The following is a 23331-nucleotide window of genomic DNA, read 5'->3' on the forward strand; positions in this document are numbered from 1 at the left end:
AAAGTTAACAATCACGTTATACTGCTCTGTGTTTCGCAACTGTTAAAAGCTTGTTTATCGCCTTTGGAGATCCCATACTAAACAAGAATATGTTTGTGCTTTAATGTATTCGTACACATTCATGACAGCTGCACATTGGAAATGTCTATGAATATTTCCTTTCGTGTTATGAACCAGTCGATCAATGATTTTCTTTTTGCGAGTCGTAAGAAACAATTCCATAGACAGACAGGATGGTTGATGTATTTCAATTGAATAAAATATAGGCCTTCTTGTTTTAGGTCTGGCTGCTGTTCACATAAATTCCTTGACCCAGTTCTTTAAACTCATGCTCTCCACTCCACCCAAACATTGCTACAGAATTTTTGGTGGGAAAAAGATAATCAAAACTAAAAGTAAACGTAGCTTTTGGATTTCACTATTAAATTTTAAATTTTTGATATTTATCTCATACTAAATATACTGCGTATGTTCCATGGCCTGCGGTGGAGACGCTTTGAATGACGTAGTTGATGGGGCCATTTTCACGTCGATGTGCTAAGCGTTCGCTTCCTCATACTAGTTATACAAACCTGTAAATACAACCTGTTTTACTGATTACGTCCGTGTCGTGTGCACCTATATACCGGTATATGCTTGATAACTCACACTCTCTCGTTGATCAGAGAGATCGCTCGCTACGAGGAGTGTAAAGTAGATTCAATTAACCAACAAGCACGTATCCCAATTTATTAGTTCCGTGAGAATTCGAGGCATTAATAGGACGATGAGCCTGCCACTTCATACGAAATAATAATTTATATTGATCTCGTGTTTAAAAATCTATAACCTCAGCTGTTTATGACAGTTTTCGATATCTCAGTTTGCCTACACCCGCTATCCGGTTTGATCAGGATATTAGCCATACATCCTTGCCCGAGGAGAACAACTTAATAATCTGCATTCCATCCTACGATTAATGTCAAGAACTGGGTGATTTCAACATTCAAGTGTTTGGCTAAATCGATAATTAAAACCAGTCTTTTTCTTTTCTTTTCAAAACGCTGTTGGGAAATTTGCAAATTTCATCAGTCCGTTTGAAAGTTAAAAAAAAAATCTATTGGGGAGAAAACACGAACTTTCACTTGGCACTTGTGTGTCTGGCACACAGATCGTCGTCTTCCAAGGTTATAGTTTGCTCTCCTTCTTTTTTTTTTTTCTGTTCTATATATCTAAGATGAAATAGACTATCCGAGCAAAGATCAGCAATAAATTAAAGACATCCAAGAGTTCCGGGTGTTGTTACAACCATATCAGTAAGTCTGCTCTTGTTTTACGACTTGTTCCATGACCTAAACGATGGTCGTAAGAAAACCAGGCTGTGCCAAGTGGTTTTTCCCGGTGATGTTTTACCTGCCCGTCGGCCATGGAAAGAGAGAAACATAAACGAGTGTAGGCCGACAGTTTTTTTTTTTCGCGGCCTTGGTACCATGGCATCTTACACGAATGTCCAGAAGCAACAACAAAACAGTTAGGACGTAATTCGTTTTATTTATTTATTTTTTTTCCGCATCTGGTTTGCTATCGTCTCAAAGAAAGAGACTTGAGATAACTATAACAAGGTTATTACAACAGTTTTTTAGTTAACATGATGACAGGACTCTATGGCGCTTATAATGAACCGGATTGTTTGCGGTTCGATTTTTAATGATAATCTACTTGATTTTTGTATTAAGAATAGAAGGTCAGAACAGACGATTGGTTGCCTCTTATCAGCAAAAAGGGTGGCATATTGGCGGACAAGGTCTCCAACCAAGCCATGTAGAGTGGGGCACCGATAGTTCCTTTACGGGGCATCGGTAGTGTCCTTTAATAAATTATTGATTAATAAAGGAATTTTTTAATTTTATTTGACTATACATTTTGAGATTAATTCTCTTACATTACTACCAAATTGGATTCGGAAGAATGTTCGATCAACAGCTCTCTCAATCTCAAATGGACGATCGGTTTTGGCACGCATAGCAACCAGTTCTGTTACTAAAACGGGATCAAAACATTCGATGAGTGCTGTGTTTTCGTACACAAACAGAAAGGCACGTATACCTGGCAGTTGGTCACGGCCAACAAAATCCCGGATGAGGCCATCAAACCATGTTTTCGTTCGTTCTTTAGGTGATTGTTTGATGTCTTTAATGACCGTCAAATCCGAATAGGTAATTCGAAATTTCGCTAAGAGAGCTGCCATCCTGCACGTAAAGGTATTTGTTTAAAACACACTTTTTTAATTTCCTTGTTTGGGATATTGATCTACCCTTTCCGTTCGTTCTCTAAATTTTCCTGGTCCGTTGCGACGCAAAAGACACGTAACCTGCACGAAGACCAGTTTGATCTCGCATGAATAATGTGTGAAGTAGTAACAACGTCAGTCCTAAAATTTATACAAAACTAAGACATTAAGGTGTCCTTCTTTTTAATTTGCGTATGCTCAAGGCAAAAGAATGGATTACCTCCATCGTCGTAGAGCCACCAGACGTCGATCAAACCTCTTCGCTGTTTACGTCGGAAAGCGGTAATGCAACTAACAATGTGCTTTGGCAACTCCTTCCCTCGTCGATCCCTTTTCGATTCATTTGAAATTTTAATTAAGTTTTGTGAGGATGTTTTTGTTTTGTAATTACGTTAACATCGGAGAATCCAATTTGGAACGTTTTCTTGTTCTTTTATTTTCCACTTGGACTTGTACAGACTCGTCTTGATTTCCCAGGGTTGTCTCTGATCCTGACGCTGAATCCATGCTGATTGTGCTTGCTTTACGTTGTTATAAAAGAAGTCAGAGTCGGGGGAGAAAGATACGTATATCAACATGATTAACGTCCTACCTGCAGATGATGACCGATGCAAGTTACCCAACGTGTTAAGGATGTAATCTCCGTCTTCTAGATCAGTTAACATTGCGGTGTAATCCAGACCTTCCGGAGTACGGAGAATGGCCACCGCTACGTGCAGATCAAAGCCCGTGCTAAGTGCCAGTTAAATTTTTAAAATTGAAATGGATCGAGGGATTATCGAGAGCTTCTATACTGACTGTATGGCAGCAAAGTAGTGGTCGAGTGAGTGATGTTCGCAGACTTGCCAATCGTTCTTGAAGCCGAGCAGTAAGATGTTGGGTTTCATTTTGCCAACACCTGCGGCTTGAAGTAGAGCTGATGTTCCTTGTTGCAAGTTCACGTCGTTAACGAGTGAGAAAAATCCATTGATCCTTTGATCCCATAAATATTGATAAGCTTTTTTGCTTGTTTGACTGCGATCGCTTGAAGATTGATGGCCCTACCCAAAGAAAAGAGGGGAAATGAATTTAACATTTTCTTTCACGCAAAATAAGAACTCACTTTCATAATATTAGCGCAGATGAGTAAGGAATTCTTTTTGCAAATCAGATACGCAAAATCGACTAGAGCTGGCCGAGAAGCCGGATGCCCAGTCAGAGCCAAAATCTGAGGCCTATAGTTTTTAACGTGATCCTCGACGTGCACCAACTGCTGGATGCTAGACAAAGCCTCACTATATGTCTGTGCTTGACTTGATGATCCCCAGTTGACCTCTATTGCATTATAAAGTGTTAATATAACTTAATGAATTTGCTTTTTATGGTATCCACCTGGATTTCTGTAGTGAACGACGAGGTAGAAAAAGAGGACGATGGCTATGGTAATGAGAGCCACTGGCCAGCTTATCAAAAACATACCAACCACGCACAAGGCAGCTGTTAGTAAGCTCAGCCACATGTTGTAGTACTGTTAAAGTAATGATTAGTCATAATTTACTGTCAAGTCACGTGTCCAACTAATTGAATATTTAATGAAACATTTTTCTATCTCTACAAGTGCCACGCAGATCACGTAATCCATTTCAATTGCGCTCTGATTGAAATTCGTGTCGGCGTTCGGGATTGCGTTCAAACACAACGCGCCATCTATACCAGAATAAGGTGAACGCTCCGGTGCATACAAGTGAGCTCATAATCCAAGTGGTTTTGTGACACTTGCTCGTTTCACACGTTTCCTGTGTATAGTACCTTAAAGGTGGGTCGCCAACCGATTGGTTTGACCAGACTGACGTGAAACGTCGAATAATTCATGAGGGCGAACGTGGCCAGGAAAAAATTAGAAATCAGCAAAGCGATCACGTCCAAATGAGCTGCGATGAAGCAAACAGTAAATTATACAACAGGTTGCATTTGAATATTAAAAAAAAAAAAACGGCAAGTCTTACCGATCAAGACAAAGACGAGCGCTAGGACGAAAGTAAAAGCGTACGCTCTTATCGGTTCATTGGATTTTCCGTAACCTTTACCCAAAACGCCAACTAACCAGTAAGGGTAGAGTTTATCGTCAGAGATAACCTGCAACAGTTTCGGACAGGAGACGTAACTAGCCAGGGCTGAGCTCAGGCTAGCGGCAAAGCATCCAGCGTAATTTAACGGACCGAAACCCGAAATCAGCGTCATAGCCTACATAGTCGTGTGGAAGACTTTAAATCATTCCATTTAAATTTGGATCGCTTTTATTTTGGTTGTTTACTTGGTAGTCGTAATAAATTCCGTAAGTGCAGTTGTTGGAGACGCAATCCAAATGAGTTCCATTTCGAAAATCGTCCACGCTACCGGTAGCTAATATACAATCAAGTTTAATCTAATTCAGTGGATCAGTCTTGATTTATGGCGGAAGAATCTCACCTGCTCTTTTCATAGTGGCTCCGCATATGATAGCCACAATGGCGTAAGAGAGGCTCGTGATACAAATGGCAAGGATTGTACCTTTAGGTATGGCGCTGTTGGGATCCTGGATAAATACTGATGTGCTGATACCATGTATAAGAAATTTGAATTTAAAAGAAAAAAAAAGGGGGTTACCTTTAAATCACCAGAAACATTGGCTCCGGACAAGATACCAATGCCAGCTGGAAAATAGACGGAAAACACGGAAAAGAAATCTTGCATTTGTCCATCGGTGAACGTGTAGCCAGGGCTCCAGTTTTCGCGGATGAGATCCACTATATTTAAAGGGTCGATGTTTTCTCATGAATTTATGCAAATTCGAATTTCTATTGTTTGTTTTGCCCTACAGTCATAGCCAAGGAATCCTTTGGCTTGCTTCTGTTCAGAACTGCCAGGGCCCATTATGCTGCCGACAAGAAAGTTGGACAAGGCTACTAGTAGGATAACCAACATCACTCCCTGCGTCTAAAATGCCAGAAGCATTAAATAAAAGTTAAGTTTGAATTTTTTAAAACCAATCAAGGATTACCTTTGCTTCGTACTTAGCTCCGAGCCCACAGAGAGCGCAAACGGCAATCATGGTAATAGATCCAATAATACCTAGTAATATACGTATAGGTAAGTATTAAATTTGGACTTGATTATTTAAATGTGTAATGCTTACGGATGTCGTTGTCTGCTCCGTCGACGATAATTGCTCCGCCACCATAATTCTTCATTACATCCTGAACCGATTGGCAGAAACCGACGATATTTAGCGACGCGTTAATTGCATTGGCGATGGCAAAAATCACTCCGATTGAACCGCCAAACTCGGGTCCCAATACACGACTCATGACGTAATAAGTTCCACCTAGTTATCCAGAGAACAAAAACTATTTGATGAACAATAAATAGAAAAAACAAACCAAAAAGCGGACGTCTACCTCCTCCAATTTCACCGTTGGTAGCGATGGCAGACATGGAAAGCGCCGTCATCAAGGTGATAAAAGTAGAAATGGCTATAATGATTAACGTCTGCCCTGTATTTCAACAATCAGCCAAATTATCATACTTGTAAAAATCTGTATAGATTTGAAGACTTACATATTCCTGAAAGAGCCACAACCCACGAGATTCGGAGGAAAAGCATAATACCCCAAATGCTCAACGTGTTGCGGATGAGCACACCTTCGATCCATCCGAATTTGTCACCAATAGGCTCCGGTACTTCCTTGTTAGGATCCACACTAGTAACCTGTTGATGTTCAAGTTGATTTCGAATAGGAAAATAAAAAAAAAATGCATAACAGAACGTTACGTTTTGTCTTCTTGAAACAGGTTCGTGTAATTCTTCCAATGTCGGACGTGAATTGGATCGAAGATTGAAGAAGTTGATGTAGTTTGCAATGCGTGGAACTGTTTCCGTATTCGTAGAGGTCGAACCTCTTCGGCTCAGGTTCATTCCGAATCGTCTGAGACTGGATTGGATCCGACCTAAACGGAAACTGTTTTGCGAATTCGTGTCAATCAGAGACGCACGACGTGAAGGCGGAACGACCGCAACACTTGGCTAATAAAATAATGAAATGGCGTTACTTCTAATTTTATTTGTGTGTCAAGATAAAAATTTAGGGACCTCGTCGGCTAATGTAAATGCTTCGTTATCCATTTCGACTCCGGATGGAACAGTTGCCAGAGTTGGTGGTATGATGGTTGACCTTCGTCTGTGGCTCGAGAATTCTATCGTCTAAATGTAATTCAACATAATCATATGGGTCATTAAATACAATTTTCAGGCTTCAAGTACCTCTTGCTGATCTCCAGAGTCTTTCGATTCATTGCCAACATCAGACATTCCAAATGCTTCGTTGGTCATTTCGATTCCGTATGGAACTGTGGCCAAATTCGGTGGCACGATGGTAGATCTTCTTCTATGATTAGGAATTTCTAGCGTCTAATTTTACGTGGTGTTAATCAATGTCATTGTCAAATCATTTTAAAAGCGTATATACAATACCTCCATTTGGATTTCCAGTCTCTTGGTGTCCATCGTGAACTGTTCCGGATGAAAGAGTCATTGACGAGTGCTGATTGCCGGAATTGTGCACATCTTCCGACGGAAGGCTCGATGGCGGATCCACTAAAATACGAATACCACACGTGCCTTCATCAATAGCTGTTTCATCTTTCGACATATTCAATCACTATAGAGCTTCCTAATTTTGCCTCTGAGTTTAACCAACTAATAAACAGCAGTGAAAGCAAACACTTTCTTTATATAAGCTCGGTATTGCGTATAACTCCACCCTTTACGATGGTCGCAAGCTGGTTTGAAATGTTTCTCGTTCTGCTCCTATTGGTGTCCACCTTTGGCTCGAGCCAACGTCTCCCTTATTTAATCAAAGTAATTCGTCATCATGTCGCCTTAATCGATGCTAAGGAAAAACACTTTCCTTTCCTTTTTGGAGGCATCCAAAAAATTCTCTTTGTCTATACGAAATCGAATAAGACTTTTAAAACGGGTAATAATCTTTGATATACACATCATATATAGCAGGTGGTTACACTAAGCCCAATCTAAAGTGAGAGCGCAACAACTGGAAACCTATAGGTTTAGCCAGAGGGTGTTACATTCTTCATCTAGTTGAAATACCGGTCATACTGGCATACATGTTAAAATAATAGAATAAAATAAATTTTTAAAATATTTTTGGTTGACAGACGAAAAATAGAATGAAAAACCGGTTAGACCCGATCGAAACACACTGTTTCATGTATGCATAATCAGACTGGGATTTATTTCTTACGTGATTTGCTATAATATTTATTATAGAATCTCTTGGCTCCCATTTCCTGCAGAAACAAATAAAAGGGTTTCTTAACAGCCACTGAAACTTTGACCAATGATTGACCTACTTCTCTACGGGATTACAGCCAATTTTAGTAAAAACGATGACCGCTCACGCTTTAGTATACACGCGTGAACGTTAAAGAGGGTTTTCCCAGTAAATGTCAAGAAAAACCTATTGGAATTTTATGCCTATTAGATTGTTAGAAATAAAATAATTGCACGGGCTTCTTTAGAACAGATTTTTTTTTTTTCAAACACTCGATGGATGGATTTACAAAGTTTACGGATATCGTAACGATCTAAGAGCTACGGAGCATTCGTAATTTCATGTATTATTATCTAACAGTCTGTGACATTATCCCCGTTTGAACCCGAGGAGCAGAAGAAGACAATAGGTGCAGTTTTTTTTTTATTATGTTTAATTTTGTTTTTACACTTACGTTATAGTGTTAGGGTTCTTTCGAATTTACGTGTAGGACGACGATGTGGAGCATATTTTACATATGCCATGTGACAACTTTCCAACCATAGACAAATCATCGGCCGTATAGTCTGATGGAAGAGTTGTTTATGCGTAGAAGGTCAGAACAGACGTTTGGTTTCCACGAACGAGCAAAAATGGCGGCATATTGGCGGTCAACGTCTCTAACCAAGCCATGTACATGGGTGCACTAACGGCCTCCTTTCGCGCAATCGGTAAAGTCCTGTATCATTATTTTTTTTTATTGCATTAAAAAAGCAAGTTTGTGAGTGAATTTTCATAGCGTTACAACAATTCGGACGATACTCACATGACGACCAGATTTGAATCGGTGGAATGATCGACTACCAACTCCCTCAGTCTACAATGTCGATCCGTTTTGGCCTGTAATGAGACCCGTTCCGTTTCTGTTCACAGATAACAAGTTTGTTAATATCTCTTTTATTAATACTGTAGTTAAAATTGGTTGGTGTTCTTTTTAAATTGTCTGTGTTACCAGAGAGCTCTTCACGCCGAATGAAGGGGCGGATGAGACCATCGAACCAGTTCCTTGTCGACTCTTTCGGTGGTTTATTCAGGTCCGTGATGACTATCAAATCGGAATAGTCGATACGGAATTTGTTCAACAGGGCCGCCATCCTAACCGATAGAAATTGATTCAAGTTTCCAGGCATAGTGGATGTATTTTTGTAAGTGGACATACCCTTCTCTTCCTTTTTCTACTTCTTCGTGATTGTTGGCCGTGCAGAAAACACGGAGCTGGCATGCTGCCCAATTCGATCGTGTACTGATGATGTATGGCAGCAATAGGGTCAATCCTGCGATTTTGTAATGTAAACAAAGAAAGAAAAAACAACTCGAGTTCGTGCGCAAATTTACCTCCGTCGTCGTAGAGCCACCAAACGTCAATGGTTCCTTCCAGCTGCTTCTTTTGAAATCTGGTGATGTTGTTGTAAATATGACGCGGGAGCTCTTTGCCGTCACTTCCCCTGTTCCAATTGATCAATTATTTTCATGCACATTTGCGCTAGTTGTCTTTCAAGACACTTACACTAGTTTGCAATCCTTTCTAGACTTTTTCCCTCTTTTTGTGTCTTTTTTTGTGTCAGGCAGGTTGGCGTTATCCAACGGCGTATCGCTGTTGCCAATATGTCTGTCAATGTCCGGTGTTCCAGGTGGGCTTTCAATCACGCTCACGGGGCTATGTCCATCTGCCGTCGAATTGATGTTTAACTCGTCCGTGTCGCCTAATATTGCGGAATAATCGAGCCCTTCCGGTACGCGTAGAATGGCAACACCAACATGTAAACTAAATCCCGCACTGTAACACAAAGTTTGTTAAATCATGAAAAACAAAGAAGCGAATGATAATTTAGCGATACTAACTGTATCGTGGCAAAGTACTGCTTCAACGATTGTCTATCACAGACACGCCAATCGTTCTTGTAGCCGATGACTAAAATGTTTGGTCTGATTTTGCCGACACCTGCCACTTCTAGCATGGCAGATACGCCAGTTGGGAGGTCAACATTGCCGATAAGAGAGCAGAATCCTTTGATGTCATTTTTGCGCAGATGTTTGTACGATTTTTGTAAAATCTCTCCGCGCATCTTGGTGGTGATCTTGCCCTATTTGAATCGAAATGATCAACGATCTTTACGGGATGTGCGTTCATATGTACCTCGACGACATTGCCGCAAACGAGCATGGAATTTTTCTTGCAAATGAGGTAAGCAAAGTCGATTAGGGCCGGGCGAGACCTTGGCGAACCAGTGAGGGCCAAAATGTGTGGCTGATAGTTCTTGACGTGCTCCTCGATGTGCATCAGCTGTTGGATACTAGTCAAAGCGTCTTGTAAATTCATCGCCTGTGACGAAGTACCCCAGTTGACGTCTATGATTTAGAAACGCATATATCATTCAATGATGGCCGTTACTGTTTTAAAATGTTCTTGTCTACGAACCCGGTTTGCGATAAAGCACAATGAAATAGAAGAAAAAGACGATGGCAAGCGTCACTAACGCCACTTTCCAGTCTATCATAAACATGATGGCGATGCACAGGCAGGCACAAAACAAACTTCAGCCATTTGTTGTAATACTGTCACGAAACAAAAAGAATGAGTCCGAGATCGATTAGTTGGAATGAAAATAAGCGGAGTGTACCTTGAACGTAGGACGCCAGCCCACAGGTTGAACGAGATCGACGTGAAAACAGGCATAATTTAAGAATGCAAATGTGATCAAGAACAGATCGGAAATTAAAAGAGCGATCATGTCCAATTGAGCTAAAGAACAGCAAAAATTTAAGATTATTTCTGCAGAATAACAGCACGAAGTTGTACGCAACTTACCAATCAAGATGAAGCCAAGAGCAAGGAAAAAAGTGAACAGGTAAGCAAGATGGGGCTCTTGAGACTTGCCGTACCCTTTAGTCATCCAGCCGACCATCCAGTTTGGATAGAGTTTATCATCACCAATAACCTGAAGCAGTTTTGGACAAGAAATGTAGCTAGCCAACGCCGTACTGAGCGTGGCGGCGAAACATCCTGCGTAGTTGAGGGGCCCGTAAGCCGAAATCAGTGTCATCAGCTATAGAAATATTTAATTAACAGAAAATGACGTCATCAAAATGCTTCTAGTGCAGTCGGTAAATCAAACCTGGTAGTCATTATAGGAGCCGTAAGTGCAATTCGTGGGCCCGCAATTCAGAAATGTGCCGTTATGAAAATCTTCAACACTTCCAGTGGCTTGTCGTTTGGTGGTTGCAGCACATACGATGGCCACAATGGCGTACGAGATGCTGCAATAATAAAATTGAATAATTCATTACTTCCCTCCTGGCCAACAGGTAAAGATCTCACTTTCAGCGAAAATTATATCGGAATTGTCAGACCTTGTACTGATGATGGCCCAAATTGTTCCTTTTGGTATAGCGTCACTGGGGTCCTATAGTAAATTACACGTAGGACATGTTATTACGCGATACAAACTTCTTGATAAAATTCAACCATTAAAAGGTGGATAGATTATACCTTTGAGATCACCTGAGATGTTAGCACCGGCCAGAATTCCAATTCCGGCTGGGAAATAAACAGCAAAAACCGAAAAGAAATCTTGCATCATGCCACTGTTAAATACGTAGCCGGAATCCCAATTTTCTTGAATTAAATCCACTTTTTTTTTTCAATCAATTTGAACAGTTAGGTGATGCAAAAATAAAATCTGAAAATGTGTTTTTAAAATGTTTTACATCGATATCCCAAGTATCCTCGAGCTTGAGACATATCCGATTGTGGGCCAATGAAGCTGCCAACAAAGAAATTGGCTAAAGCCACGGCCAGAATGACAACAAGCATTTGCTGTGTCTGTGATAAAAAAACTTATATTTTTATGGCTAAGCTGCTCTTTCGACAACATACCAAGCTTTCGTATTTTGTTCCTAGGCCACACAGAGCCCAGACTAGGATCATCAAGATCGTCCCGAGAATCCTTGTGTCATTGACCCCTCCGTCAATAATAGTGTAGCCACCGTAATTTTTCATGGTGTCTTGCAAAGTCTGGCAGAAACCGACGACATTTAACGAACCATTAATCGCATTGGCCAGGGCAAAGAGAAGGCCTATTGAGCCGCCCCATTCCGGACCCAAAATGCGGCTCATAACGTAGTACGTTCCTCCTAGACATTCACACAACAACTGATGTTGACACAATCGTGATTTTCAATGTTTTTTTTTATCAAATTGATTTCACCTCCTCCGATTTCACCGTTAGTTACGATAGCCGACGTAGAAAGGGCGGTCACAAAGGTAACGAAAGTCGAAATGCAGATAATGATTAGTGTTTGCCCTGTTTGTGAATTCATCTCTTAGTTTATTATTGTTTAAACTTCTTATTTAGAAGGCAATTATACTTACAGATTCCAGCAAGGGCCACGACCCAAGAAATGCGGAGAAAAAGCATTACACCCCAAATGTTCAACATGTTGCGGATGAGAACGCCTTCGATCCAGCCTAATTTTTGACGTGGAATCTGTTCTTCCCCATTTATTCCCCTATCAGCTGGCTATCATTGTCCCATCGTAAAAGAAATTTAGTTTGTTTATCATTAAAAATGGTACTTTTGTTTTGTAAAGGTTGGCAGAACTCAAGGATTTATAGAAGTAGTATAGATGTATACCTTTTCCTCGACAATAGACTCGTGAAGTTCTTCCATAGTTGGCCGTGTTCCTGTCGTGGCCATCTGAAAGATGTTGCTGTAATTAGCTAAACGTGGGACGGCTTCGTTAGTCAACCGCCTAGCTCCGGCTCCAAGTCGACGGAGGCTGGAACGCATTTTCGACTCCGTGTTGCCTACTCGTAGATTTGCACCGGCTGCCTGGTGCCTCAATATCTTTTTTGTTTTTTTCGAAAATGTTAGACCTCTTACCGATTTTGAGTCTTACGCGGTAATTGTTGGAACTAAACTTACATCTTCAGATGTTTCAAATGCCAGGTTATCCATGCCAATACCTGAGGGAATGGTTGCTAACGTTGGTCGTATGGATGTCCTGCGCACATTATTCGCCGGACCCTGTTTACATATCACAAACTTGAGATTTGGTTTTCAATTGCATCCAAGTTAAAGCAGTTTTTTTTATACCCCTTCGTGGCCATCAAAAGTGTGATTATCCATTGCTGTTAAAGTTGTTGGTTATATGCGGTCGATCCAGCTGGCCGCGTCCACCACAAAACGTTCGAGTCTCCAGTTTTCTAACACTGCACACCAGCAACTACGTCTCCCCACCTTTTATACGGCGCTTCATTTTCAGGGGAATGTCGTAGAATTTTTGTTTATCCTCTCATTTCATATTTTAGTAAGAGAACAGATTTGAGAAATGAGAACTTACTTCTTTTATTCTGAAAACACGTCGCAACATAGTGTTACTGAAACGGCTGTTATTACTATGCATCACGTTAACCTCCCAGTTCACGTTCGGCATGTCCGTGACAGCATGTCGATGGATTTTTATTTGCCGTTTTCTTTTCCTGTTAATTGCCGTTTTTATCTCCGTATAATAAGTAAAATTGTCTTTCTTTTTTGTACTAAAAATGACAAATTCGCCTCAAAATAGAATTTATTGTCGTTAGGCTTACTTCTAATTGGTATGGCATTACACAACCCTGTTCTTGAGAAGTTTGCTCTTCGACACGAGTTTAATTTTTTTTAACTTTAGAATCGTTGCTGTGAATGCTATTGTTTATCTATTCCAACTTAACCCTTTTTCTGTTCCTACTATTAAGTACCAGCGTGTGAATGTGGTGATGTTGGAACCAGAAACAAAAGGAAAAAACCAGTTCCATCTGCCTTGGACCGAACAGCCGTCATATTGGGCCTTGGACCATACTGGAAAAGGGTAAGCCGAGCGAATGGTAACACATTTAAGCAGTACTTACAAAAGGGGGCGACTGATTGTCACGTTGATATTTTCGTGTTTCATCATTCATCACGGTGTGCAGGAAAAGTAAAATTTGTGTTGTAATCCAGAATAATTCCCACCAAAAAGGGGGCAGTGCATTGATAGGACTTCAAAATGTCGTTCACGTCCAGTTTTGTTTGCTTTACCAGCACAGAGTCTGACTGTAAATGATGGAGGAAAACCTTTCGCCAATGACGTATATCTTTTCCCCCTTTAATCTGCTTGATATTTCACGGGCTAAGTGTACGCACAATAGATGTGAAGGATCAAAATCTATCAACAATGACAGTGCAGGAAATGGCAAATCTTAAATTACCAAGTATTGTTTTTGAAAAGTTTATTAGATTTCTCATCATTTGAAACACCAACATGCTGCTAGACCCTATTGCATAAGTATTTCTTACATTCGAAACTTTACGGCTTACGTGAATTTCTGGTTTTGCATTCAACCGCGAAAAGCTTAATGCGACTTTCTCTTTAGGTCACAGGTCTCACCGTTGCAATGCTTCCAAAGTTCTGTGTTGGGCTGGATAAAAAAGAACTGTCGTTATCTTCTGAGAGAAACGGGCAGGCATCAACGAACTGGTTTCTTCATTTTTTTCGTCAACAGTTTGTTTGTAATTAGCATTTCAGATTTTAAAATGCCTAAACGTGATTGATGTCTTGGCCGCTTTCTATTCCCATTCCGTTGTCAACTTTGCTTTCATTTTCTAGGGATGGATATTCTTAATCCAGGTTCACCGTGTTACGGCCAGAGGTAATCTCTACACATGAATTGTAAATGAGTTTTTGAGCTTTAAAGTTAAAATATATTTTTTGTTTTATTGTTGTGGAGGTAGACATAGTAAGCCAGGATTTCCCAACCTTAAGCTCACTTGAAAGTAGGATAAATGAAAGTCCGCACTATTGGTGTTGGTGGCGACCAACCAGTGCACCGCTACACCTGTGAATGCACTTATTCGAAAGTGAAATTGCACACCTAGGCCTTAAATAGGCTTAAGAATTTTCAGGGGGGAAAGTCTTGGCGGTGATGACATTCGGCTTCTCGTATTATGTTACCTGAGTGGCGATGACTCGGTCAGCCAATCATCTCTCATCGGTACTGTTTTTTTACCTAGACCATATTCAATCTACGTTACAAATACGATTTATTTATTATATTATTGGCCATAGTATTTCATATGTTTAGGGAGACTACGCCACAGAGCAGACTACGTTTGCTCTGTGGCCACTACTAATACTACCTTTGTTCTACTAGGTGGACGGCTTTTCTATCATACGTCAAAATAGTCGAAGCAGTTGTGGATTGATTGATAGTAAGTCACTTCCATTGTTCCCGTCACCATCAAGATGGTGCGATGAAACAAGCATTTCTGATCGCTATTAGAAGATATGATTTTCTGTTTGATTACAGTACGTTTGTTCGTATCACATCTAGTACTCTTTTTAATTGACCAATTTATTGGTATTCCTTGCAAAAATCAGCAAAAATTTTGTTTGGAACATTTTAAAAAGTACTTACGCATAGCTGTCACCTCGTTTATTAATTGAAATTGATTATGTAATTTTATTAGGTATGGCTGCTTTTGGTGATAATGTTCAATTTGCGTATTATTTTAAGTATTGCCCACCTGCTATTCTTCATGAATTTCGTAACTTTTGGTACATTTGCTGATGAATACAGGAGCTGGGGGATATTACAGCTTCGTAAAAATATTATCAAAGCTCACTGAACATACACGTTATACAGGTACGATGTTGATGATGTTATGGTGATTTTTAGGTGGGGAAACGTTTTTTAAATTTGTATGGACATGAAGTAATTAATGCAATTAATGTTTGCATGTTGCATTTTTTTTTTTTTTAGCTTAGAAGAATTATCAGTAACGTAACGTAACATTCTTTATTGTTGTTTTTTTTTTTTAGTCTACATAGAACGTCGCCTTGGTGTTCGAGGAATAAAAGAAAATATTCGAATATCCCCGCCATTTCTCGCTTAGAAAAGGCAGCCATCTTTCGGGTAAACCAATATACTGCAACATAAACAAATTATAGGCGACGTTCGATTGCTTTGAACGTGTAACGGTGTAATGTTTCAAATGAAACTATTCCAGTAAAGCAAATAGGTTACAAATGTGAATAATTTTTTCCTCTCAAAATTTATTATTGCAGCTCAAAACTGGTACATCCGCGTGTTCAAGAGTAAATAGTCAGTTTTGTGAGGAATCCGTTGACAAACACTCGATGATTCTCATATGCAAGGTACGTATGTTTTGATTCAAAGTCCAACTGGAACAGACTGAGTATGCTAAATGGTTTATATGTTTCAGCATAGATCTTGTACGACATAATTTCAGCAAACTACCAGCCAAAATCACCTTTGGTAATAATGGTGGCATATTAAAGTCTAATGTACTAACAAAGCTCATCTTTTGCTTTAGATTTACAAGCATGCTAGCAGCATTCATTAAAATGCTGAGCAGCTGGAAGCAACCTTGTTTAAGCTTTAGTCAGCAGTATGTGTTAGCACAACGTGTGTCTATTACTGTTCATCACAAGTTCTCAACCCGCAATATTGCTGAAAAAGTTGATCGGTCACCTACTTTTAAAGAAAGAAGTTTTGATTTCTTTCAGAAAAGTGAAAAATATAAAGATATGTGGGTTCCTTCCAATAAGATGTTTCACATCCCTGGTTACTGTGAAACAGATGGTCAATCCAAAAGAACAATGACTGATCTGATTATAGACTTTTCTGTGTCTGAGACCGTTTCAAATGCTTTGAAGAAGCCAGCATGTTATAGCTCGTTGATATCAGGACCATCTCAAGAAAAGAATGTTTCCCTCGTCCTGGATCATTGCACTGGGAATGAGGCGCTGATTATGGCTAACACACTATTTCGAATTGTGGGAGAAAATTTTAAGAAAAGGATTCTTTTACCGGTACCTGCTATGCAAAGCAAATCACTGGATAAAGAATTGCTCATCTCATCAAGAACTAGTCATCTGGTCTTTCCTGTTTTCCTTGGAGAAGTCACAGCAATCAAACGCTTGTTTGCGATGCATCTACGAACGTTTCAAAACGGACGTCTCACTCTTCCAGTGCCTCAATGCATTCGAAATGAGTATTCTCTGCAATGCTTGGTTTACGAGTAACATTATAGTTTCAGCAAAGCCAATGCTTCGCATTGTCGAGAATTTACTTCGGGCAGAAATTTGTCTATCTCCAGGCGTCTTTAGCCAAGAGACGCTCTCGATGCTCAAAGTGCTCCGGAAGGCAGGCTTTGGAACAGACCATCTTTTTGAATCCTTGATGTCATCATTATCATCCCCAAATGCTCGGAATTTGAACCTAGCACAAGCAACTCACGCGTAAGATGGGATCTGCATGTTTTAGTTTTTAACAGCTCTGACTTTCTTCGTTTAGTTTGGCACTTTTAGCTGACCATCGCTGTCTGGTTGATGAAAATCTTATCCAGAACATCACACACCTTATCGAAACTGCTGCTAAGAAACCATTGCAGATGCCTTATGTGTTCATGCACCCTTCTCGGGGAACGCGTGTCAAGGATTTAACTCGCTTTTTGTGGACAGCAAGTTGTCTGATTCCTACGAACGTAATTTCTCAGGACAGAATCGCGTCAGAAATTATAGACCAAGTGGACGCTGGCTGGAACACAGGCAGTTTCCAACTAGACCACGATTGTCACCTGCTTTCAGATTTCTTCCTTTCACTAGCCTGCTGGAAAATCTATCCTCAATCGTTAATCGACAAAATCATTGATCGAAGTTTTATCGATGTCGTGCTGAGACAAAGGCAGACGATCCGGCAGTCACGTCTAGCTCTGTTCCTGGTGGCAGCACAGATTGAAGCTTCCCATCTGCCGTTAGTGAACAAATTCTTACCAGAGATTGCTTCTAACTTACCTCCATACAAGGTAGAAAAGGAATTGTTGAAGCGTCCCCAACTTGCTCGTTTGGCCGGTCTGATCGACCGCTACAGAGAAGAATTGGGATGGGAAAATATCCATTGCTGTACAACAGTTCCACATCTCAACTTGGCTGGTTTAACGTTCGATCATGAAGGGTAAACAATTGATTGAGTTTTCGAATCAGTTTGATTCTAATTTACCTGGTACAGGGGGAAAGTGGCAGTTGAAGTGCTAGATTCCCATGTCTGTATGCGTCACAGTAATATTCCCGAACGTTTACTGAATCTAAAGATTCGACTGTCACGAGAACTAGGCTACAAAGTAATCGAGGTAATCCCGTTGCTATTAACGTACGCATAAATTTATTGAAACCGTTACTCCATGTATTAATTTTTCACTACCCATGGGCAAATAGTTGGACGTGCAGCAGACGAACCGAAAGGAGCAAGAAACTGAAGTGGAAGTTCACATCTACAGCGACCAACAAGTGGCAATGATTAGAAAATGCTTGGAAAAATTATATATGTGACCTAGACAAATTGCTAATATATGAAAAATAGCCATCCCCAACATTTACAGCCACACGACATTTCCTTTTTGTACTAGTCTGGTGAAATCTTATTCCTGTCAACTGTTCACTCTAAACATTTTCACTACCCTTGCAATAGTTCGCCGACATAAAGGACATTTTTTCCTTTCACGCCATAGGCGTTTTGAACACGAATAACAGTAAAGCTGATGGCCAGTGTTACCGTGCATGAATGCTCCATCAACTGGACGAAGCCCACACAGCCCACACAATTCGGAGCAGCCGCAAGGTTGCTTAATATTACCGCTGCAGTCGGTCAGATGCTGGTCTTCTTCGTACGAGGAGCTTTGGGACAAAACACCGCTATCTATACTGGTTTGGGATGAAATAATGGACTCTTCTCGTCCCTGAGCCGAAGAAGAAACGGAGGAGATTGACGACCCAGTAGGATTTTCACTACTACTATTCTCGCAGCGAGGTCTTTTAGCTCTTCTTCGCTTCGGCCTAGGGTCTAACCAACCTTTTCTGATCTATAACAATATCAATGACAATGAAATAAGGGGGTTTTAATAAAAACATGAGGCTTACTAACCTCATAACACTTGTGGCAATATCGCATGGGGGGAATATTATGTACACCGCAACGAAGACATTTCCATTTATCCTCGAGGCTGCGAGTTGGAATGGGGCTGTTACGAATAATTCCATCATCAGAGCTTTCAACATCAGTCAGACTTTCTTCTTCTAACTCAGCAGCAATTATGGGAATAAGAGCAGCCTAGATAATGCAAAGTTGTGTTGTAGTGCAAATGTTTTAGTTGTCAAATGGAAGCCCTTACTTCTATATCAGAAGAACCAGATTCTTCATCATCTAGGTCAGTGGATGAGTCTGTTTCTATCTCGTATTCAACTTCATAAACCACATCAGTAGCGTCACCATCAGACTCTGACTCACTGGCTGATGATGGAGACCAATTATCTCCAGAGTCTTGAACCCAAGCTGATGATAGAAGCTGAAAACTGAATTGATGTCCACCAAGCTACTGTATGAAGGGTAGTTACCTGTTTCATATCCCTGCCATGTATGACAGGACTCGTCACTAGCACAGCTGCTGCTGTCATACAAGTTACTTTCATCTAACCGTGGCCTTTTGAAAGTTCGATCACAGACAGACACTGCACAGATTGACAATATGTTTTGTAGAAAAAATAAATGAATGGAAAAGTACATTAATAGTTTGTTTGCTTAGAAACAGAGCCTTCGACAGTTGAAGTCAATACTGTTAAAGAAATGCATAAGGTAGAAGAAATACGTACAACACGACAAAAGAAATTAACGGGATAAAACATACACCTTACCTCCAGCCATTGCGAAAATATCTGTTAGATTCTGAAATTCAAACACAAAGCGTCTTTTTTTAGCGGTCGATAAAAGTTTGTTTGGGACGTGGTTGCTCAGACTCTGTTCCAAGCAATTCCAGACAAGTCCAGACAAGTCGAACGTACCCTCACCCTCTTCACCGCGGAAATTTTAGTTTATCCACAATTCCACACGGCCCTGGGTACACTGAAGCGCTGCTATTTTCGTATGCGGGTCTACATTCGCTGCGGCTACATGCCCCAATCAGCCAGTTTGCCGGATATAGTGTGGTTAAATTTGAGTTTCCTGAGTATACTTTATGGAGAATCGCTTCAACCACATGTACTGACGTAGTACAGTAAGAATGTAGGACAAGTTCGAACTAGGAATGGTGATACAGAATATGGAGAGGATGAAGATAAGTTTAAAGCTGTAAGCCGTTATACGCAAACTGACATTGTCAGTGATAACTCCATACATGTTACGTAATAGACGAACGAATCATTATTGATGTGACAACAATTTCCCTCCTCGTCACCACTCTGTTGTCATAAGCAGTAATGGATTTCCACCATTGTGCTCCGTGAATTTCTTTTGAAATAGATACGTAAATATTTCTTCTTTTGAATTCGAACTTAGATTTTAATTAGAGATATTTCTGAATATAAATATTCGAAAAAATGGTTGCCTCTTGGTGCTTGCCACCCCATCGCTGAACATTGAAATGTATAAGGCATTAAAATCCATGATTATTGACTTATGCATTTTGAACTCTGAATCTGTAAACTGATACAACGCACTACTTAAATCAAAGAATTCAGAAAGCTAAAAACTCGAAAACATATTCACAGAAAATGTTTGCAATGAAGGCACTTAGCAGCGTTGACGTTCAGGAAGAGTATCGCAACATAACTAACCTATGTAGAAGAATAACCAATCTGCAAGAACAAGTTTTGTCAGTAGGCCCCGTTTCTGATCACTCAAAATGCCTATTAAATGGGGTGCTTGAACAGGCTAAACAAGAGCTTACTTCCACTACTTCTCATATTCTTCTTCTAAGAAGAGAGGCCGATGAATTGACCAAGCGTTCACTTGCCGCTCACCCAAAGCTGGAAGCTTTCAGTTTGGAATGTGAAACCCTAAAGAAGCAAATTACCGAACTTGAGCAAACTAAAAACTTTTTGATTGCTTCGCAATCCCAACTGAAAAACGACTTAATGTCTGTCTATCAATCCAAGAACCAGCGAATCGCAGAATTAGAAGAAAAACTGGCGAAGAGCAGCGAAAGTAACCTGGCATCAAAAGTGGTTGGATACGAGCGGGAATTAAGGACCAAACTCGAGGCAAGGGAATCGGAAGAACAAAACTCGAAAGGGGAGAAAATTCTCTCATCGTCACCGGAAACCAAGTCAGATTTACCCAATCAGGATCCGGTTACTGCAACTTTGCAAGCGAGTTCCTGGACGTCAGAATCGGTTGAAATAGCGGCTAAACGAACACGTGATCCTGGGCCAATTCCGGCACGCGATTTCATCGTCGTTTCAAAGGTAGAGCAAATTGAACAAATCAATACGCTTGTAATAACGAATATTCCCAACTGCGACTACGGCCGCGTGGTTGGTCGTGAAGGAAGAAACGTGGAACGTCTAAGAAAGAACTATGGCGTTACAATTAGCTTTGTCGACTCCCATAAAGATCTGAAGCTGTTCATACTTGGAGCGAATGCAGAAAATCGCCGTGCAGCCGCTGATGACATCATTAAAAATTTGCCATTGGTTGTTGAATGTCCAAACTTAAGGTCACAAATCAGCAATCGAGAGATCAAGCAGATCAACCGTGACTGCCACGTACAAATAATTCTGCCAAACTTCGCTAATAACAATTACTTCACGATTCGCGGAACAATGGATAACTGTCAGATGGCTTATCGACTACTTTCAAATCACGCAAAACTTTGGTATCCTAAATAAGCCTCATTCTCTTTTGTCTTTTTGTGGTTTCTGTACCCACCAGTTCATAATATCAGAAATTTCATGTTTTGTCAATGACACCTTGTCATAAATCTGCAAGAGCTACCGAGACAACCCGCAAGCACTGTCACCTTATTTGGTGAGATTAAACAATTCAAGTTATCGAAATTTCAGAGATGAAATCGATGCCTGTTTTTTCTGGCTTATGGGGACTGTCTTGATTAGTTCTGCGATTCGTGACAGTGGTGAAATCTATTTGATTTCAATAAATCACTTTCTAAATCATAATCTAGTGATGTAGCTTATTTTTATTTTTCCCAGAATGTAGCAGTCGTTGGGAACGAACCATCCTGCCAGACTGGTGCATCGTTGGCTGCACGTTCGGAGATTTTCTGATGGATGACGGGGTGAAAAATTCTCTGAGAAGCCAGTTTCCAATGTTAGTATTTACCACTATTTCATATCACCTAAAACATATTTGATCATATTTCCTGACAGACAAACGGTTTTTTTAATAACAATCTTTAGCAGTACCGAGAACGGTGAAGAGGTCCCTGAGGACGATTCAGTGTAATTTAGATTGTGACTGGTAGTGATTGTGGTTGTAAAGAAAAAACAAGTTAGCGTCCACGCGAAAAGATTACTTGCGTTGCAATGTTTCGCGACTATGGTATTGCTGGGCAGACGTACTATTACCTACAAAAGCAACAGCTTGGTAATTTTTTATTTGTTTATTTTCTTTTTTTAGTTGTTAGGTGAAAATGGGAATTTGAACAAAGATGAACGTTTGGGTGGCGCTCTGACGAATTCTGGAAACATCGGTTTATGGGAAGTAAACTTTCCTTTCTAGAAATTGTTATTACCGTGAGGAGCAACCGTCCCAATTCATGTAAAGAAAAATGTTTCACTAGCGGTGCCTTAACGAGATACAGCATTGTCATGAATAGTACCAGCTGCGTATATTGGAAGCAGCGTTTGAATTCTTCCGGCGATATCATCCTGCAGCGATTATGAAATGGATGATCTCGCCACAGAGATTTGCGCTCTGCCTTAATCCAGAATTTCCCCATGAACAATTCATGAAATTTCTTCTTCTCATTTTACGGAAAGCAAATTTCGAAAAACTAGACGTTTTGAGTACTTCCGAATGGATTATCCACCAGCAGCTTAAGAAATGGATGATCTCCTCAAAGATAACTCCGCTCTACAGAACAAGGACAGAATCCAGTTGGCTAATCCTTTAATCTGTCGGCACATTCTAAAAAGGGATAATCCTTTCTCTCATGCACATGGCTGACGGAAGTCTTTGAAAGGATTTCCGTTCTTTCCAACAAATGAGGAAGAAGACTGCACTGGAATGTTTTTTTCCTCTTATAAAAAGACCGATTCCCTACGTCGAATTCACCATTCAGTCGTTGCTCTCTGCCACGCTCACATCCCGCTACTTACGTTAAGGTAAGTTGTCCGTGTATTTTGTGGGTTTTCAATTCCAGTTGACTCATTATTTTAACTCTAAAAATACGGTTAACTATGGCAAACTATGGTAATTTTACTTCTTTGTTTATCTTTCTTAAACTACATCAAAGTTCATGTCTGAACGGAATTCTACGTCTTTCCCTAGATTGTTCCCCATTTGTTTCCAGTCCAAAATTTTCGAAATCAACTCGTCAACGCCATTTTTACGACGAAGCTCAATTAGCTGTTCTTAACGCAGAGTTTGCTAGAGATTCGTTTCCCAGCCGAGAATGTCGACTCCGTATTGCTTTTTTGATTGGCGTTTCAAGCAAATCCGTTATGGTAAGCAATCTTTGTTCAACTTGTGTCTTTCATTATCATTATTGATTCTTATTTTCTTTTAAATTGCAGTGGTGGTTTCAAAATCGTCGACGACGTGTGCGCCAAAGAGGATTTGGAACAGGAGTCACAGTGCAAACTTACGAAACAAGCCGTCAACAGTGTCGATCATCCCCGTACGCTCCATCTCATCGAATTCAAAAAGGTTTTATTTTCTTC

At 40.3% G+C, this 23331-nt stretch overlaps 6 protein-coding genes and 1 long non-coding RNA gene across 18 annotated transcripts in view; 4 read left to right on the top strand and 3 right to left on the bottom strand.

The window, feature by feature from the left end:
* Window positions 1-1521: 1521 nt before the first annotated feature.
* On the bottom strand, window positions 1522-6998 carry LOC116931094 (bumetanide-sensitive sodium-(potassium)-chloride cotransporter). Its single transcript, XM_032938603.2, is given in 26 exon segments — window positions 1522-1846; window positions 1922-1980; window positions 1982-2019; window positions 2086-2228; window positions 2294-2391; window positions 2394-2410; window positions 2490-2599; window positions 2661-2790; window positions 2862-3001; window positions 3068-3309; window positions 3372-3583; window positions 3641-3776; window positions 4058-4179; window positions 4255-4492; window positions 4563-4651; window positions 4718-4823; window positions 4895-5034; window positions 5107-5224; window positions 5289-5359; window positions 5424-5612; window positions 5686-5781; window positions 5846-5996; window positions 6060-6311; window positions 6378-6488; window positions 6549-6695; window positions 6759-6998. Coding segments are annotated over 26 exon segments (3324 nt in total). The 5' UTR covers window positions 6792-6998; the 3' UTR covers window positions 1522-1710.
* LOC116931170 lies at window positions 4487-6544 on the top strand. 2 transcript variants are annotated; one of them, XR_006651547.1, is made up of 7 exons: window positions 4487-4647; window positions 4710-4852; window positions 4909-5377; window positions 5501-5598; window positions 5657-5741; window positions 5832-5965; window positions 6080-6544. It is a non-coding gene; the product is annotated as an uncharacterized LOC116931170 (long non-coding RNA). The 2 variants fall into 2 exon arrangements; XR_006651548.1 differs by having other exon boundaries at window positions 4710-4804.
* Window positions 6999-7817: 819 nt separating the features above from the next.
* Window positions 7818-12870, bottom strand: LOC116931099 (bumetanide-sensitive sodium-(potassium)-chloride cotransporter). Its single transcript, XM_045179283.1, is given in 22 exon segments — window positions 7818-8296; window positions 8384-8480; window positions 8570-8712; window positions 8777-8891; window positions 8953-9062; window positions 9125-9394; window positions 9460-9701; window positions 9755-9966; window positions 10037-10154; window positions 10156-10173; window positions 10239-10360; window positions 10427-10664; window positions 10734-10875; window positions 10969-11023; window positions 11111-11248; window positions 11326-11440; window positions 11495-11751; window positions 11826-11921; window positions 11990-12137; window positions 12252-12464; window positions 12543-12644; window positions 12714-12870. Coding segments are annotated over 22 exon segments (3120 nt in total). The 5' UTR covers window positions 12747-12870; the 3' UTR covers window positions 7818-8160.
* A 412-nt stretch (window positions 12871-13282) lies between these two features.
* Window positions 13283-18029, top strand: LOC116930472. 6 transcript variants are annotated; one of them, XM_045179288.1, is made up of 13 exons: window positions 13283-14147; window positions 14245-14287; window positions 14370-14629; window positions 14789-14846; window positions 15105-15150; window positions 15215-15280; window positions 15457-15550; window positions 15703-15792; window positions 15861-15913; window positions 15972-16899; window positions 16955-17614; window positions 17669-17789; window positions 17875-18029. In XM_045179288.1, exons 10-13 carry the CDS (start codon window positions 16649-16651, stop codon window positions 17986-17988), a joined length of 1146 nt encoding a protein of 381 aa, XP_045035223.1. In that variant the 5' UTR covers window positions 13283-14147; window positions 14245-14287; window positions 14370-14629; window positions 14789-14846; window positions 15105-15150; window positions 15215-15280; window positions 15457-15550; window positions 15703-15792; window positions 15861-15913; window positions 15972-16648; the 3' UTR covers window positions 17989-18029. The 6 variants fall into 6 exon arrangements, with proteins under 6 accessions (XP_045035223.1, XP_045035221.1, XP_045035219.1 ...); XM_045179286.1 differs by lacking the exon at window positions 15105-15150; XM_045179284.1 differs by lacking the exons at window positions 13283-14147; window positions 14245-14287; window positions 14370-14629; window positions 14789-14846 and having other exon boundaries at window positions 15106-15280; window positions 15866-15913.
* On the bottom strand, window positions 17805-19508 carry LOC116931133 (E3 ubiquitin-protein ligase Mdm2). Its single transcript, XM_032938660.2, has 5 exons — window positions 19348-19508; window positions 19051-19164; window positions 18828-18988; window positions 18581-18766; window positions 17805-18518 (listed from the first exon to the last, which is right to left on the bottom strand). The coding sequence occupies exons 1-5, from the start codon at window positions 19355-19357 to the stop codon at window positions 18087-18089; spliced, it is 903 nt and encodes a 300-aa protein (XP_032794551.1). The 5' UTR covers window positions 19358-19508; the 3' UTR covers window positions 17805-18086.
* A 182-nt stretch (window positions 19509-19690) lies between these two features.
* Window positions 19691-23079, top strand: LOC116931124. Of its 6 annotated transcripts, XR_006651545.1 has the most exons (4): window positions 19692-21305; window positions 21640-21757; window positions 22067-22773; window positions 22940-23079. XR_006651545.1 is itself a non-coding variant. In XM_032938641.2 (3 exons), the coding sequence occupies exons 1-2, from the start codon at window positions 20203-20205 to the stop codon at window positions 21712-21714; spliced, it is 768 nt and encodes a 255-aa protein (XP_032794532.2). In that variant the 5' UTR covers window positions 19691-20202; the 3' UTR covers window positions 21715-21757; window positions 21850-21927. The 6 variants fall into 6 exon arrangements, 3 of the variants coding, with proteins under 3 accessions (XP_032794532.2, XP_032794531.2, XP_032794533.2); XM_032938641.2 differs by lacking the exons at window positions 22067-22773; window positions 22940-23079 and adding an exon at window positions 21850-21927 and having other exon boundaries at window positions 19691-20895; XR_004398733.2 differs by lacking the exons at window positions 22067-22773; window positions 22940-23079 and adding an exon at window positions 21847-21927.
* Window positions 22849-23331, top strand: part of LOC116930473 (homeobox protein YOX1) — a 991-nt gene continuing 508 nt past the window's right edge. Inside the window, exons 1-3 of the mRNA XM_032937882.2 lie at window positions 22849-22861; window positions 22940-23115; window positions 23185-23317. Coding sequence (XP_032793773.1) covers window positions 22849-22861; window positions 22940-23115; window positions 23185-23317 — 322 coding nt within the window. The remainder of the gene's footprint in view (window positions 22862-22939; window positions 23116-23184; window positions 23318-23331) is intronic.

This window comes from Daphnia magna, linkage group LG9, assembly GCF_020631705.1.
Source record: "Daphnia magna isolate NIES linkage group LG9, ASM2063170v1.1, whole genome shotgun sequence".
Classification (NCBI taxonomy): Eukaryota; Metazoa; Arthropoda; class Branchiopoda; order Diplostraca; family Daphniidae; genus Daphnia; species Daphnia magna.